A 14392-nucleotide genomic window follows, 5' to 3' on the forward strand; every position below is an offset into this window, starting at 1 on the left:
GAGCTTCATTATCTAACTGAAGAGGGCAGATAATTAGAATCATGACATTGAATGTGATGCTCACCCTGAGACGGGGGAAAAACCTTTACAATTAGGATTATAAAAACTTCCTCTTTAATCAAGGCTTTAAATGGAACAGAATTCTTGAATAAAATGGAAAGTTTCCAATACATTGAAACAAATCACCATACATAGAACACCTGGCAGAAAAAAAAACAAAACAGCAAGTTTACACAATCCCTGTAACAGCCATGGTCTTATTCTCAGATGCTTCCTCCATCAACCAAGTGTGTTCTGCTGGATACAGAGCTCACATGGCTTCTGGGGTCACACTCAGCTGAGGCTGTAGCCCAAAAAGCATTCATCTGGCTGGGCCGTGGTACTGTTGGCTCTGCTCAAGAAGCAAAGCAGTCACCAGCACATTCAAACAGTGTATTGAACATCCTTGAAATATCAAAGTGAGAAACAAGAAGGCAACATAATAATGTTATCAGAAAGATGTTAGCAAGTGAGGACAGCTGTGTAAAGCTTGAGGCTGAAAAGCAGCTCGCCAGCTTCATTTCTTTGGCTTCTTCGGGAGCGGCCGCCGGAACAGCAAGATGTGAGGTTCTGAAAGAGTGAGTGGAATCTCAGAGACAAGCTCACATCATTCTATGCACAACCTACAGTGTATCCCACTCCCACCTCCCAGCTATCACTCACTCAGATCTTTCTAACTAAATTAAGATTTAAGCATATGGCCTTAGAAGCAGACCCAGAAGCCTGGCCTGTCTGCCAAGTACAGAATTGTTAATATCAGCTCTTTTGCTATGTTTGTACAGCCCCGGGGTGTCCTTTATTAGTTTTGCCTGGCAGCTTGGTGTCTGGTGTCTTATCAATAAATATACTTTCCTTGGCTTATTTTGGAACACATCCAAGAATTTGCTTTCTGATGGAGAATGAAGCAGGAGCCATAACCTCTACCAGGGTATATGTGGCCTTAAAAAAAAAAAAAAAAAAAAAAAAAAAAAGAGTACCCTCTAACTGAATTAGAGATTAAAGGAAGTTTTTCAGTGACAGGTTGTCTCTGAACTTTGCAGATACTTCACTCTTATTCTTATTTTTGGTCACTCCAGTTTTTCTAGCTGGCTGATGGGGTAAGGAACCAGGAAACCACCCTCCCCTTCCCACTATTCCTTTGGGTTATGCAATCTTATCATCCCTTCATTCTCTCAGTGAAGCAGTCCTACATGTTTGCTTTCAGCCTTTGCACTGACCTGGTTCATGGATCATATAATGAACCCATCCCTGACTCTGTTGAACGCCCAGATTCCTCCATTCCGATTCCGACATCAAATGGGTTTTAGGGACCAGCTTGGCTATGTCCTTGGGCAACATGACATGCCTGTAATAGAAACATGGGAAGGTGGGGAAATTGTGTCAGTACTGGGTACAGTCTGTTAGACAAGGGCCTGCATACAAAGCCAAGAGGGGAAAGAAAAGAGAAACCGGTTTCTGATGGCAAAGAGTTTATATAATCTTATTGTGGGGTAGAGGCAGCTAGAAGTAAAGGCCAAGTTATGTAAATCCTCACAAAAGTATATTAACAAGTACAACCTAATGAATAACCCAAGTGAACAAGCACCTGAGTTCCAGGCATGTTGATACACTGCCTCTGCCTTCTCAGGGCTTACAGTCTTCTAGTTGATTACCCTAAAACAATATAATGGGAGCCCCACAGCACACACACTATTAATTATTAAAGGTGGTTTGGAACAGGATTGGTAAGGAGGTGAGAGAGGTGACTTTGTGGACAAGAAAGGCCTATATGGAGTGCTGTGTGGAACAGCCATCACAAAGGATGAAACACAAATGTCTTATCCTTTAAAATATATCCTGAATCTCATTTTCCTAACTCTGAAGGGATGTGCCATGAGACGTCTTTTGGGAAACTCCATGTTCCCCCAACCAAGATAAGTCTTCTTTCATGGCAAAGAAATTATTACCCTGACTTCAATCAGGCTAACCCAGATCAACTTCATCACGCTCAGTGAAAATTTACTAAATGCACTCTCTGTGCTAGTAACAGACATTTTTCCAAAGAGATAATTCTAGTCTAAATATCTGAAAATAGCTTATATTCTAACAAGCCCCTGGCACAAAGTTTGGCTTCAATACCTAATTAGACCAAGGGGAAAAAAAAAAAAAACAGAAAACAACTTTCTTAAGCCAAAATACCACTGTCAAGACTTACATCTTCCAGAAGATCAAACTAGTGACTTCTCCCTAGTCCTGCAAAGATGTTATAGGCAGTTTTAGTTAGCTTAGCTCAGATGTAGAGGAAAACAGCTGAGGAAAAGACAGTTAACTGGATCCAAGCAGAGCCTGGGGTCTTTTCCCAAGGACCTGGCATAAAGATGGTTATGTATCTGTCAGCACACACCGAGTTCTCCCTGCATTATGTTGGAGAAGAAACACAAGAAAAGCAATTTCCATTCTATGTTCTTCAGTTGAGAAGATACAAACTAGGAAGTTGTTTAAAGTATTACACCTAATACAGGTTAGTGGAATGCCAACATTTCTAGAATTTTTGTCTTCTCTAATTTTCCAATCTAGAATTATGGATTTAGGATTTATCAAATGCAAACTCCATAGGGATTCCTTTCTTCACCATCCTTGGCCAAGTCCTATCTCTATCATAGGTATTCCCATCTCTATCATACCAATTATCACTTTTTTCTGAAGTCTGTCAGTATTTCACAGATTTGTAGGTTTGTTGAAAGCAGAGACCACGGCTTACCCTTGCACTTTAGCAGAACACCTGAAACCTATAAGCACTCCATAATTGTTTCCTAAATAGATGCCCTTCAAATATTTGAAGGGCATGTATTAGGTTCATGTTAAGTCTTTTCTCAATGTTCCTGGCCAGTTTTATTCCACTCCAATTCCTCGAAGCTCCTTTCCTAAAACAAGCCAGACAACTACGTCCCTTTCCCATGAATTAATGAGCAGCACTCAGGCTCTCTCAGAACTCCCCTCGCATTGAAGACGCGAGGAAAATTCGAGCTCCACCTTTGCCACCTTTTCCCAGTAGGCTCTAAGGTTCTATGGTGTTGCCGTGATACGAGCAGTCAGGGCAAGTTCAACTTGCTCAATAAAGTTGAAGGATCCAGAAACCCGTGAAGGTGGTCAGCACGCTAACACTCTAACCACGCCCACCTACACCTCCTCCCAACAGGGTCGACTCCAAATTCACTACCACTTTGTTTCTTTTACAATCACCGCCCACCCTTCGCGCATGCGCCTTACGCTCTCAACTATCACGCCCGTCCCGTTAACCTCCGCGCATGCGCCGATTCTGTCGCTTCAGTCCCTGTTACTAACTCCTTGGGTCCTCATTTGTCAAAACTCACGACCTCGTTATGGCCCCCCGCCAGCACTAACCGGTATTCGAACTCCTCGTCGTCGTATTTGTCCGAATAGTAAATTTGTTTGTGCGACATGATCACTCTGCCTGAAGACCGCCAGCTCCGCGCCGCCAACCTCCAAACAACTCCCAGCAGCACGCGCTCCCACCCTCCTTGGCCTCGCTTTCAAACACGCCGCTCGCGCTTCCTATTGGCCCCTTTGGCTTAAGGCGGGACAAGTCCACCTTCAAGCCTCCGATTGGCTTAGATTTGCTTCTCCTCGAGTCCTTATTGGAGTGCACTTCTTACGTTTCTCAAGAACGAGCGTAGCTCAAAAATAGGCCTCTTATTGGCTGTCGCCGCTCCCGTGCGCGTTCTCGCGCTGCCATTGGCTGATTCGGGAAAGTGGGACGGGTGAAGGAGGGACGGTGAGGTAGAGGGTCAGGGGTTAGTGAGGCCGGAAGTGAGTGCAATAAAGTTTCTCCAGGGAGGCCAGGCCCAGGGAGAAAGTTGGAGCGGCGACCTAAAGAGGCAGTGGCGTGATCCGGAACCAAATCTGCCCGCGGTGCGGTGCGGAGACTCCATGAGGCCCTGGTGAGTTGGGACTTTTTTTTCTCTTTTGATGACCCACTCCTCCACCCCGGAACCCCTCTCCGGGGACCCTACTTCCGGTCTTCGTCTATAAGTCCCGCCCCCAAGACCCCCTCTCCGGAAGTCCCACCTCCCAACTTCAGGGGGCTCCCCGAATCCCCACTTGTTTTATATTTATTGTCTCGGACCTCACCCTGTCACCCAGTTTTCCTGGAAGTCCCACCCCCAGACACGCTTCCAAGGCCTACTACAAGAAGCCCTACGTTAGTCCTTCCAACTCCCCGAAACTCCGCCTCCTCGCGACGATTCTCCGCTAACTCCTGTCTATCAAAAAGCCTATCTCCCAAAAGCGCAAAACCCTGCCCCTCACAGAACTACTGTATTCGAATTCGTGAAGCCACGCCTCCCTATGGGCTCCGCCCCTCTAGAAGCCCCGCCCCTTCCTCAATCTACATCTGATTGTCCAGAAGCCTCGTCTCCTAGAAGTGTCTGATGCACGCGTGCTAGGGGACCACGCCCCCTCAGGAGCTTTATCCCTGTGGGACCCAGGTCACGCCTTAGAAGCTTTGTCTTCAATCCCAGAAGCTCCACCTGTTTCTCTTTTGGGCATTGGGCTCAGTTTCCTGAGCTCTCATGCTCCACCGCGTGGGAAGTCAAAGTTCCCAACGCTGGCTCTGAGGAGTGCGAGATTAGAGCCAGCCGTTTTCCTCTCCCTTACCCCCTTCCAAGGCTGGACCTACTTGAAGGGGGCTGGACTTGGGGTTTGGCAAGAGAGTGGGAGAGAGACTTGCTCATAGATTCCCAGCCCCACTCGGAGTTTCCCTTCCCAGGACTGACTCCACCCCAGAAACAGCTGTGTCTCATACCTGTACCTCGGGAGCTGGGTGGGGCCATGGATTTGCTGGTGTGTGACGGGAGCGAAAGTTTTCTACCACCAGAAAACGGTAGCTTGGAGTGGGTGTAGGGGACAGTGTCCTTTTTTGCTGTTTGATTCTTTTAAGGGACTCCTCAGCCCCCACCACTTCTCTGGCTCTTCCCCTCCTCCTAACCAGAGTTATTGTCTGGGCATTCCTCCTGGTCGCGCTTACCCAGCCTTCCCTTCTGGAAACATTCCTGAGGCTTTCGCCATTTCCTGCTACTTCCCACTGCTCTTGCCTCCTCCTCCCTGCTGGGCTGAGAAGCCACACGGCAGCTTCTGCCCCTCACCCAATCACTGGGACTCCCAGTAGGCAATCTCCTTTTTTCCTATGCAAATGTTAGGAGCCCTACTTCCTCTTTCTTTTCTTCCAAATACCCACACCTGTTGGCCATTCCCTGCCTCTAGATCCTGCAGGCTCCCACAGAACGCCAATCTCTAAAGATGAGGACATCCTGGTGTGTGTGAGTTGAGGGTGTGAGCCTATGGCAGAATCCTTTCTTCATTCTCTCTGTCCCTGAGCGCAGAGGCCTTAGGAAAAGCAGTGATAGAATTCCTTCTCAGGAGTGGTAGATGGAGTGACAAAGCTCTCCTTGGATGAGGACCAAGGGGAGCTGAAAGAGTTTAGCACAGTGTCTAACACGTTTTAAGTGCTAGTAGTGGCAATCACTATAATCTTATGATTATTTGTGAATTTTTATCTTCTGAAGTAAATCTAAGAGTAGAGTAATTCCAAGGTGAGCCTGGGGGGGTACAATGTATTTTTTACTATTTATTTTTTGGTTACTTTCCAACTTCCTCCATGGCCCCTTGAAGCAGAGCTGTGGCAGGAAGTGTGGGTGGAAGGAATGAGTTTGGGACTGTTCCCTGTGTCCAGCATCAGCCCATCTTCTCCTGTCACCCTTTTCTCCCGTACTTAGCATAGATTTGTCTTCTGTCCCCTCTATCCCTTCATGGCCTGTAGCCCCCACTTCTCTTGGAGAACTGTTTCACTTTCCCACCTCCTCTGGCCAGATCCTGCCCCTGATATGAGGGGCACTGTGCTCTATGGTGGACACCTGCACCCTCCCCAGTCACACTACAGGAGGAGGAGTGTGAGCATACCTGGCAAGTCCAGGGAGCTGAGCTTAGTGTCAGTGCCCTGCCCACCCCCCCACCTACCCTTGACAGCTTGCTTTGCTAACGAGGCTTGTGGAAAGGAGGGACAGAAGAGTGCTTGGCCGTGGGCCGCTGCTCCTTGGCATGGTAGGTGCCATGCATAGAGAACAAGGCTCCCTCAGCCTGTCCTCTGCTCCAGCTCCTGCCTGGTGGCTCCCTGATGCACCGCCCAGGTTGGATGTTATTTTCCTTACTTCACCAGCTTTGCCCTTCCTCTTGGCCCCTCTGCATCCGCTGGGACCACTTCCTTCCTTTCCCGTTTCTTTAGCTCCAGTCCACAGCTGTTGTAACAGAGGATGCTAATGGCCCAGGCTCCCTGGGGCCACCACCCCACTGTGTGGTAGTGGTGGGGGGTGGCCTGGGCTGGAGGATGGGGGAATTTGAGTGTTCAACCAGGATAGGAAGGGAAATGCTGAGCTCAGGGATCCCCTCCCTTTTCCACCCCCAGCTGTCTCTGTTTTCCTCCCTCATTCCCCTCTACCCTCCCTCAGCTTCCTGCTCCCTTTGGCCTGCCCATGTCCTGTTTGGATTGATCTAGACCTCCTCTTATCTCCCTCCTTTCCTCTCACTCCTCCGTCCTTCCCTCCCACACCCACTCCCACTTTACTCTTCCCCAGATTACTAATTGTTTGTATGGGGCAGGGGGCCATGGAGAGTTCTACCCCTGCAAGGGTTCTAGGTTGGGGCACTGGTGGGGGCTCAGCCCCTCAGAGCCTGTGAGTCAGCACTGTCCTCGGGATTGGTCTCTCCCCTTAGCTCCCCGCCCCTGGGGAGGAGCCAGGCAGCTCTAGGTCCAGCCTGGTCTCTCTCCTCTCAGCCAGAGAAGAGGCTCCACGCTGGGCATAGATGGGGCCTGAAACTGTCTGGGTCTGAGCGGGGGAGCCAGAGCCACTCATCCCTCTCCCTTCCCAGGACCCCTGAGATCTCTGGGCCATAGAGGTCCGATCAGGCTAAGGGCCTGGGGATGCCCCCTGCCTGGCCCCCTTGCCCTGACTGGCAGGGGGGCCGGGCTGGGCAGCAGCCTCCCTCTCACTCCAGCCATGGATCTCCTGCCCCCCAAGCCCAAGTACAACCCACTTCGGAATGAGTCTCTGTCATCGCTGGAGGAGGGGGCTTCAGGGTCCACCCCACCGGAGGAGCTGCCTTCCCCATCAGCCTCATCCCTGGGGCCCATCCTGCCACCTCTGCCTGGAGACGATAGTCCCACTACCCTGTGCTCCTTCTTCCCCCGGATGAGCAACTTGAAGCTGGCCAATCCGGCTGGGGGGCGCCCGGGGCCCAAGGGGGAGCCAGGAAGGGCAGCCGAGGATGGGGAGGGGATCTTAGGGGCAACCATGCCGGACTCAGGCCCCCTGCCCCTCCTCCAGGACATGAACAAGCTGAGTGGAGGCGGCGGGCGCAGGACTCGGGTGGAAGGGGGCCAGCTGGGGGGCGAGGAGTGGACCCGCCACGGGAGCTTTGTCAATAAGCCCACGCGGGGCTGGCTGCATCCCAACGACAAAGTCATGGGACCGGGGGTTTCCTACTTGGTTCGGGTGAGTGAACATCTTCCCTCCTACTCCCTCCCAGACCCCTGCAGTTCCTCTGCTCACTCCAGCAAAGCTGGAGTCTTTTTTTCCTGCTCTCCCCCAGCAACTCCCTTGGTTTCAGTGTCCTGTTTGTTAAACCTTTCTTGCCCCTCCTCCAATTCTGTAGTCCCTTCCTTTCCAGCTCTGCCTGGGCCCCCTTCCTTCTTGTGACTCTCCCACCCCCGCCCTGCCATGCTTAGCACAATGCCCAGCACATTGAAGGCCTTAGTAAGTGTTGGAATGAGTGACTCTTGATTGTCCCCTCCAGTCTCCTCCCCCTTTCTGGAGATGTCACTCCATCCCACCCAATGCCTGTCACTCCCCTCCAAATTCTCTTCCCAGATGCATGAGGTCCTCCTAGCCTGCCCTTTCCTTTTCCCCTCATTCCCTGTTGTCTTGCATGTTGTGGGATGTAGCCACGGGCAGTGGGCAGAACTTCATCTTTACTTCCCTTAGGGACAACGTAGGGGAAAGTCCTAGGGCCCTTTGAAGGGGTTGGGGGGAGGTGGCTGACTTGTTATCCTCCCATCCGTCCCCTCAGTACATGGGCTGTGTGGAGGTCCTGCAGTCAATGCGTGCCCTAGACTTCAACACCCGGACTCAGGTCACCAGGTTAGTGGGGGGCGGGGGGGGGGGCGGATTATGGAAGTCCTGGGATTAGTGCGGGGAGGTGGGAAGTGGGTCACTTGGTGGTGGTGCTAGTGATGGCTTATCTTAGGGTGGTAAAGGGGAGTGAGAGAAAGTTAGGGGAGTAAGTCTAAGTCTGAATGAAAAGAGGCAACTCTGGCCTGGATCCTCCTTACTTATCCAGCCTGGGGAGCTGTGGGGGAGGTGGCAGAGGCAGCTGGCAGCTGGAGCTTGAGTAGAAAATGGGGGTAGATGGAAGGTTGCTGCTGCCTTTGGGAAGGGAATGGGACATTTGGTAGCTGGAAAGGGGTGGGGCCATACCCATTGAGGCCCTAACCCAATCAGCCAGGAAGCGGCCTCTCAGTGTCATCAAATATTAAAGGCCCTTAATTCAATCCACCACGACAAAGAGCCTGGAGTGCCCCGGGAGTCTGGCCTGGTCTTCCCCTCCCCCAGCCCTGTGGCAGCCCCAGCCAAGTGGAGGCAAGCCTGGGTCTGAGTACCCCTCTTTCCCCAGGGAGGCCATCAGTCTGGTGTGTGAGGCTGTGCCGGGTGCTAAGGGGGCCACAAGGAGGAGAAAGGTACCTGGGGTCGATGGGCTAGCGGTGCTGCTGGGAGATGTGGAGGAGCAGGGGAAAGCAGGTGGGGGGCAGGATTGTGGTGGTCTCTTGGTGTTGGGAACCCCCAGCTTCTAAGACCCTTGGGCCCTTCCCTAGCCCTGTAGCCGCCCGCTCAGCTCCATCCTGGGGAGGAGTAACCTGAAATTTGCTGGAATGCCAATCACTCTCACCGTCTCCACCAGCAGCCTCAACCTCATGGCCGCAGACTGCAAACAGGTTGGTGGGGTTGGGCAGGGGGACCAGAAATACTGATGGGAGGGCTAAGCAGGGACCTGGCTATGAGGACAAGAAATGGGGAGAGAGGGCTTGGGTGCACCAGGACAGTAGGGAAGAAGGAAATTAGGAGGACATGGGGTAAGAACCCAAAAGAATGAGACTGTACCTCCAGGGCTCTGGGCCAGGGATGGGGGGCACCCAGATGGTCCTTGAGGCTGCCTGACACATGTCATTCCTTTCCTTTTGTACCCCCTGCCCTAACCCTCAGATCATCGCCAACCACCACATGCAATCTATCTCGTTTGCGTCCGGCGGGGACCCGGTGAGTTGGAGAACAGAGCAGAGGTGGTGGGAAAATAAAGGGCCAGGCATCGGGAAGACACTGGCTAGAGAAGTGGGCATGCTAGGATTGGGGTGATATCTGAAAAGGCCTGGGTTTTAGGGGTCAGGAGTGAGATGGGGCTGTAAGATTTAACTAACTGTCGTCTTCTGATTCTGTCCACCCCAGGACACAGCCGAGTATGTTGCCTATGTTGCCAAAGACCCGGTCAATCAGAGAGGTGAGGCGTGGTGGGGAGCACTGGGTGGGGCTGGCTGTCCATGAGGCAGGTAAGCAGGACCCCGGGAGCTAAGCAGGGGCTCCTGCCAAGGAGGACGAGGGCTCATGTCCACGCCTCCTCCCAGCAACCCCACCTCAGAGCTCACTGACTGCCTCTACTGTGCCCTCAGCCTGCCACATCCTGGAGTGTCCCGAAGGGCTTGCTCAGGACGTCATCAGCACCATTGGCCAGGCCTTCGAGTTGCGCTTCAAACAATACCTCAGGAACCCGCCCAAGCTGGTCACCCCCCATGACAGGTGAGTGGGTGAGGAGGATGTGGGGCAGCTCTTGGGCCCCAGACCGGAACTAGGAAAGTGGGTCTGCTCTTCCCACACTTGAGCTCAGAGAGGTGCAGGGAAGGAAGTAACCTGTGTGCCCCTACTTCCCACTTCCTGCTATTCTTCAGTTTCCTGTGGCCGTCAGGAGAGTCTTTCGAGCCCCTGCCTGCTGCAGGGCCAGCTCTTCCTCTTGTGTGCCTGTGGTGGGGCTGTACTCCAGGACTGTAGTCCAGGACCTCCACGCTGCAACTCTTCACTGGCTGGATGGACCTTTCTAGTCCCAGCTGCCTCGTTTCTGGCTTGTCTCTCTTTCTTGCCCATTTCTCCATCCTTAGTTCTTCGTTTTCCTACCCCTAGAAGCCATCAAGAATTTGGATGAGGGAGGATGTCTCTTTCCTGAGATTCCTACCTTTCCCACCTCAGGCCAGTAGGTATTGAGTATTTAGGGGAGATTAAAGTATTCTGGAACACCCCACTCCCTGCTACTTAGTCCTTCCCCTCCCTCGTGGGAGATGGCATAGTGATCAAGGGTATGAACTGTAAAATCAAATCTGAATTTACATCTCAGCTCCCCCATCTTTTAGTTGTGACCTTGGGCAAATCCTTTCATCTCTGATCCTCGTTTTCCTCATCTATAAAATTGGGGAAGGAAATAATGCCTACCTTGTAGGGTTGCCAAGAGGATGAAATGATTATGTATATAGAACACCCGGCCTCAGGCCTACCCCAGAGGAAATGCCCAATACGTGACCACTATTCCGTTCCCCTCCCCCTGTCCTCCCACCCACATTCCCCACTCCCTCCTGTCCCTCTCAGGATGACTGGCTTTGATGGCTCAGCTTGGGATGAGGAGGAGGAAGAGCCACCAGACCATCAGTACTATAATGACTTTCCCGGGAAGGAACCCCCTCTTGGGGGGGTGGTGGACATGAGGCTTCGGGAAGGAGCCCCCTCGGGGGCTGCTCGACCCACTCTGCCCAGTGCCCAGACCCCCAGCCACCTGGGAGCTACGCTGGTAAGTTGCTTGGATGGAGGTGGGCTGGGACCGGGATGGGAGTGGTGGGTTAGGGCCTCTGGTCTTACCTTATTTTTGTCCTTGCAGCCTGTGGGCCAGCCTGTTGGAGGAGACCAAGAAGTCCGCAAACAGATGCCACCTCCACCATCCTGCCCAGGTATGAAGGGAGCTGAGAGGGCCAGAGCCAGGGGTGTAGGAGGCAGGGCTGGAGGTCACTGTAAAGCCTCCCTTTCCCCAGCAGGCAGAGAGCTCTTTGATGATCCCTCCTATGTCAACGTCCAGAACCTCGACAAGGCCCGGCAAGCAGGGGGCGGGGCTGGGCCCCCCAATCCTGCCATCAATGGCAGCGCGCCCCGAGACCTCTTCGACATGAGTGAGTGCTCCTCTCTCCTTTCTGCATCTCCGTCTTCCCACTTGGTTCCTCTTCTTCTCCTGCCTGTCTGCTCTTTCCTTCTTGGCCTCCCCTCCCTGAAGGTCTGGATCTGGGCATGTGTTGTGCCAGCTGCCTCTCCTAGCCCTCTCTCTGCACCCCCAGAGCCCTTTGAAGATGCCCTTCGGGTGCCTCCACCTGCCCAGTCAGTGGCCATGGCCGAGCAGCTCCGAGGGGAGCCCTGGTTCCATGGGAAGCTGAGCCGGCGGGAGGCTGAGGCACTGCTGCAGCTCAATGGAGACTTCCTGGTGCGGGAAAGCACGACCACACCTGGCCAGTATGTGCTCACTGGCTTGCAGAGTGGGCAGCCCAAGCACCTGCTACTGGTGGACCCCGAGGGTGTGGTGAGTGGCAGGGGTGTGGGTGGGGTGGCAGAAAGGAAGGTGCAGTACCCTCCCCTGCAGCCCTGTTCCTTCCCTCATTGCTTCCTAGACCTTCCTGCTGGGCACCTCTATATGGACCTCCCCTGCTCTCAAGCTGCCTGGCATCCCCCCTCCAGGGGCTTAGAGTTCCTTCCCATCTCATCCCTGAGCCTGAGCTGTGTTCCTTTCTGTCCTGGCCAGTCCTCAAATCCTCAAACCGTATGCCCATCTGAGCCAGAAGGTGCTCATCTCACCTGAACCCCTCATTTGACAAATGAGGAAACCATCCTGGGGAGGTTGTGATGCTCAATGTCAGATGGTTAGAGGCTAGACACCCCAAGTCTCCTCTTGCAGGGTGCCAGGGGCCTCCCTAGCTCCTTCAGACTCAGGGCTCTGACCAGTGTCCTGACTCCTCTATTTGTACTGCCCCACTGCCCCTCATAACTTTGGTCTCTTTTCTATAGCAATCTCAGCCTCCTTTCCACAGATCTTCTGTACTCTGTGTCCTCCTCTGAGACATGCCACCGTCTTCCAGCTCAAGGGAGGAGTAGATATCCCTCAGCTTCATGATGTCTGGGCTGATGTCCCCTCTGCCTTTTCCCAGTTCACTGACCTGCCCATTCCCATGGTTATCTCTAGCTTTTCTTTCTAGAGAAGTCTCAATGATCAGGACTGACAGCCCTCTCACCCCTGCCATCTTATTCTCCTTCCTCAACCCTCTTGAATATTCCAGCTTTCTCAGCCTTGGGGGCTGAGGTCTTATTTGACCCTTCCCCACTTCCCAGGTTCGCACAAAGGATCACCGCTTTGAGAGTGTCAGTCACCTCATCAGCTACCACATGGACAATCACTTGCCCATCATCTCTGCGGGCAGCGAACTGTGTCTACAGCAACCTGTGGAGCGGAAACTGTGATCCTCCCCAGCGCTCTCTCCCAGAAGACACCCTTGCACCCTTTTCACCCTATTCCCTGACTCTCAGGACCTCACTTGGGAGTGTTCTGTGGGCTTGGCCTTGTATAGGAGCTGGGGGTAGTGTGGACATGAGGGTCAGCATCCAGCTGAGTGAGAGGGTTTGAGTCAGGAGCCTGGGGTAGAATCCTGCTTCTTCCCCAACCTCACCAAAGTATTAATGTACAGAGTGGCCCCTTTCCCTGGGCCTTTCCTGTGCCAACCTGTTACCCCCTTCTCCATGAAGGTGGGTGCTTGGGGCCTGGGTATTGTGCCTCCTTGTATGGAAAATGTCCTGTGGTTATAGGCCCAATGGAGTAATCACCCTTCCAGGGAAGGGGAAACGAATCACACTTTTGCTCTACCCCTGGCTCAGGGTACCCCAGACCCCTCTCAACAACCCGGCCTCCCAGTGTTTAAACTTTGTGCCTTTGACCATCTCCTAGGTCTGAAGATATTTTATGCAAAGAGTTTTCGGGTCCCTGAGGTCAAGGACGGGTGCTGACACCTTCTTGGCCTCTGGGACCCTGTCCTCTCCTTGCTCAGCACCCCCTCCATTTAGGCTGGGAGAACAGAGGCAGGAGTGGCGGCTGTCCCCTCTCCCTGGGGATAGGCAACCCTTAGAGATTGCCTCAGAGCCCCCTCCTGGCCAGGGGGGAGATGGACCCCTCCCTTGCTCAGTGCCTCCTGGCCAGAGCCCCTCACCCCAGGGGTCTGTATGTACATTTTGTAAGCCCCACCCCTCCGTGTTGCATGCATGTTATACTCTACAGCCAAAGCGTAGCCCTGCCTCCTGTGGCCCTGGCTCTGCTTCCCCCTGCTAGGGTGGGGGTGGGGGTCGGGGGATGACTGAATTTGGGCCTCCTGAACGGTTAACTCTCTCAGGTGGATTGTGTGGCAGCGGGAAAAGGGGCATTGAGACTCTAAAGCAGTAGACAATCTCCAAATACCATCTGTAGATTTGGAACTGCATTTATTTCTTATTTTATATAAAATATATATGCATATATTTTAGGGCTGTAGATTTCCTTTCCTAATTTGTTTTCCATGGCTTATTCTTGAGCACAAAATGATAATAATCGATTACATTTATACATCACGTCTTTGACTTTTCAAAGCCCTTTTACAACTATGGGATTTTCCTCACGCTAGCCTGTGAGGCAGTTTGGACCGGCAGCATTATCTTTTCTACAAGAGAGACCCGAGGGGGAGAGAGGTCGATCATGAGCTAGGACTAGAAAAACTTGGGCCTCTCACCGCGAGGCTGGGAGGCAGAAATTTGGCTGAATGTTAACAGTTTCACCAGGGGGAAACTGAAAACCTGCGGTTATCGAGTACCTTCTACAGGCCGGGCTCTGCACGAGGCCTGGGTGGCCACAGCGACAGAGGAGCCGGCCTGCTCTGTCTCTAGGCCTTGTGGAGAAGGGAGAGTTGACTGTCTTAATCCTCGCCTCCTCTTTTTTGTTTGGATGTTTTCACGGGTCTCACTTATACCAAAGGGAAAGAATCTTAATTAAAGTCCATATTTCTTCTACCTCGGCCTCTTAGTTCCTGTCGCTGTCTATTGTTCGCTGTCGGGTCCCCGCGGCGGCTGGGGAGACGGGAGACGGGTGGCGGTGGCCGCGGCCGCCTGGGAGCGCGGAGCGGCCCGACCCACCTGGCCTGGCTGGGGCCGGG

At 52.9% G+C, this 14392-nt stretch overlaps 2 protein-coding genes across 7 annotated transcripts; one reads left to right on the forward strand and one right to left on the reverse strand.

The window, feature by feature from the left end:
• Positions 1 to 97: 97 nt before the first annotated feature.
• On the reverse strand, positions 98 to 3586 carry CKS1B (CDC28 protein kinase regulatory subunit 1B). Its single transcript, XM_004436122.3, has 3 exons — positions 3424 to 3586; positions 1257 to 1384; positions 98 to 609 (listed from the first exon to the last, which is right to left on the reverse strand). The coding sequence occupies exons 1-3, from the start codon at positions 3480 to 3482 to the stop codon at positions 557 to 559; spliced, it is 240 nt and encodes a 79-aa protein (XP_004436179.1). The 5' UTR covers positions 3483 to 3586; the 3' UTR covers positions 98 to 556.
• Positions 3587 to 3815: 229 nt separating this feature from the next.
• On the forward strand, positions 3816 to 14249 carry SHC1 (SHC adaptor protein 1). Of its 6 annotated transcripts, none has more exons than XM_014791929.2 (13): positions 3816 to 3980; positions 7419 to 7586; positions 8161 to 8231; positions 8764 to 8827; positions 8963 to 9082; positions 9351 to 9404; positions 9591 to 9642; positions 9812 to 9938; positions 10776 to 10974; positions 11062 to 11131; positions 11213 to 11347; positions 11510 to 11748; positions 12552 to 14249. In XM_014791929.2, the coding sequence occupies exons 2-13, from the start codon at positions 7422 to 7424 to the stop codon at positions 12678 to 12680; spliced, it is 1425 nt and encodes a 474-aa protein (XP_014647415.1). In that variant the 5' UTR covers positions 3816 to 3980; positions 7419 to 7421; the 3' UTR covers positions 12681 to 14249. The 6 variants fall into 6 exon arrangements, with proteins under 6 accessions (XP_014647415.1, XP_087298418.1, XP_087298422.1 ...); XM_087442292.1 differs by lacking the exon at positions 3816 to 3980 and adding an exon at positions 4973 to 5357; XM_087442296.1 differs by lacking the exon at positions 3816 to 3980 and adding an exon at positions 5364 to 5630.
• The last annotated feature ends 143 nt before the right edge of the window (positions 14250 to 14392 follow it).

Source organism: Ceratotherium simum, chromosome 2, assembly GCF_057802395.1.
Source record: "Ceratotherium simum simum isolate JZ-2026a chromosome 2, ASM5780239v1, whole genome shotgun sequence".
Lineage (NCBI taxonomy): Eukaryota > Metazoa > Chordata > Mammalia > Perissodactyla > Rhinocerotidae > Ceratotherium > Ceratotherium simum.

What these genes read in the sequence shown, in the direction of transcription:
- CKS1B (XM_004436122.3), bottom strand. Translation starts at nt 3,482, where the DNA reads ATGTCGCACAAACAAATTTACTATTCGGACAAATACGACGACGAGGAG. An exon ending in GACGAGGAGTTCGAATACCG is followed by an intron (nt 1,385 to 3,423) that starts GTTAGTGCTGGC and finishes TTTCTATTACAG; the next exon opens with GCATGTCATGTTGCCCAAGG. An exon ending in TTATATGATCCATGAACCAG is followed by an intron (nt 610 to 1,256) that starts GTCAGTGCAAAG and finishes TCACTCTTTCAG; the next exon opens with AACCTCACATCTTGCTGTTC.
- SHC1 (XM_014791928.2), top strand. Translation starts at nt 7,092, where the DNA reads ATGGATCTCCTGCCCCCCAAGCCCAAGTACAACCCACTTCGGAATGAG. An exon ending in CTGGTCACCCCCCATGACAG is followed by an intron (nt 9,939 to 10,775) that starts GTGAGTGGGTGA and finishes TGTCCCTCTCAG; the next exon opens with GATGACTGGCTTTGATGGCT. An exon ending in TGGTGGACCCCGAGGGTGTG is followed by an intron (nt 11,749 to 12,551) that starts GTGAGTGGCAGG and finishes CCCACTTCCCAG; the next exon opens with GTTCGCACAAAGGATCACCG.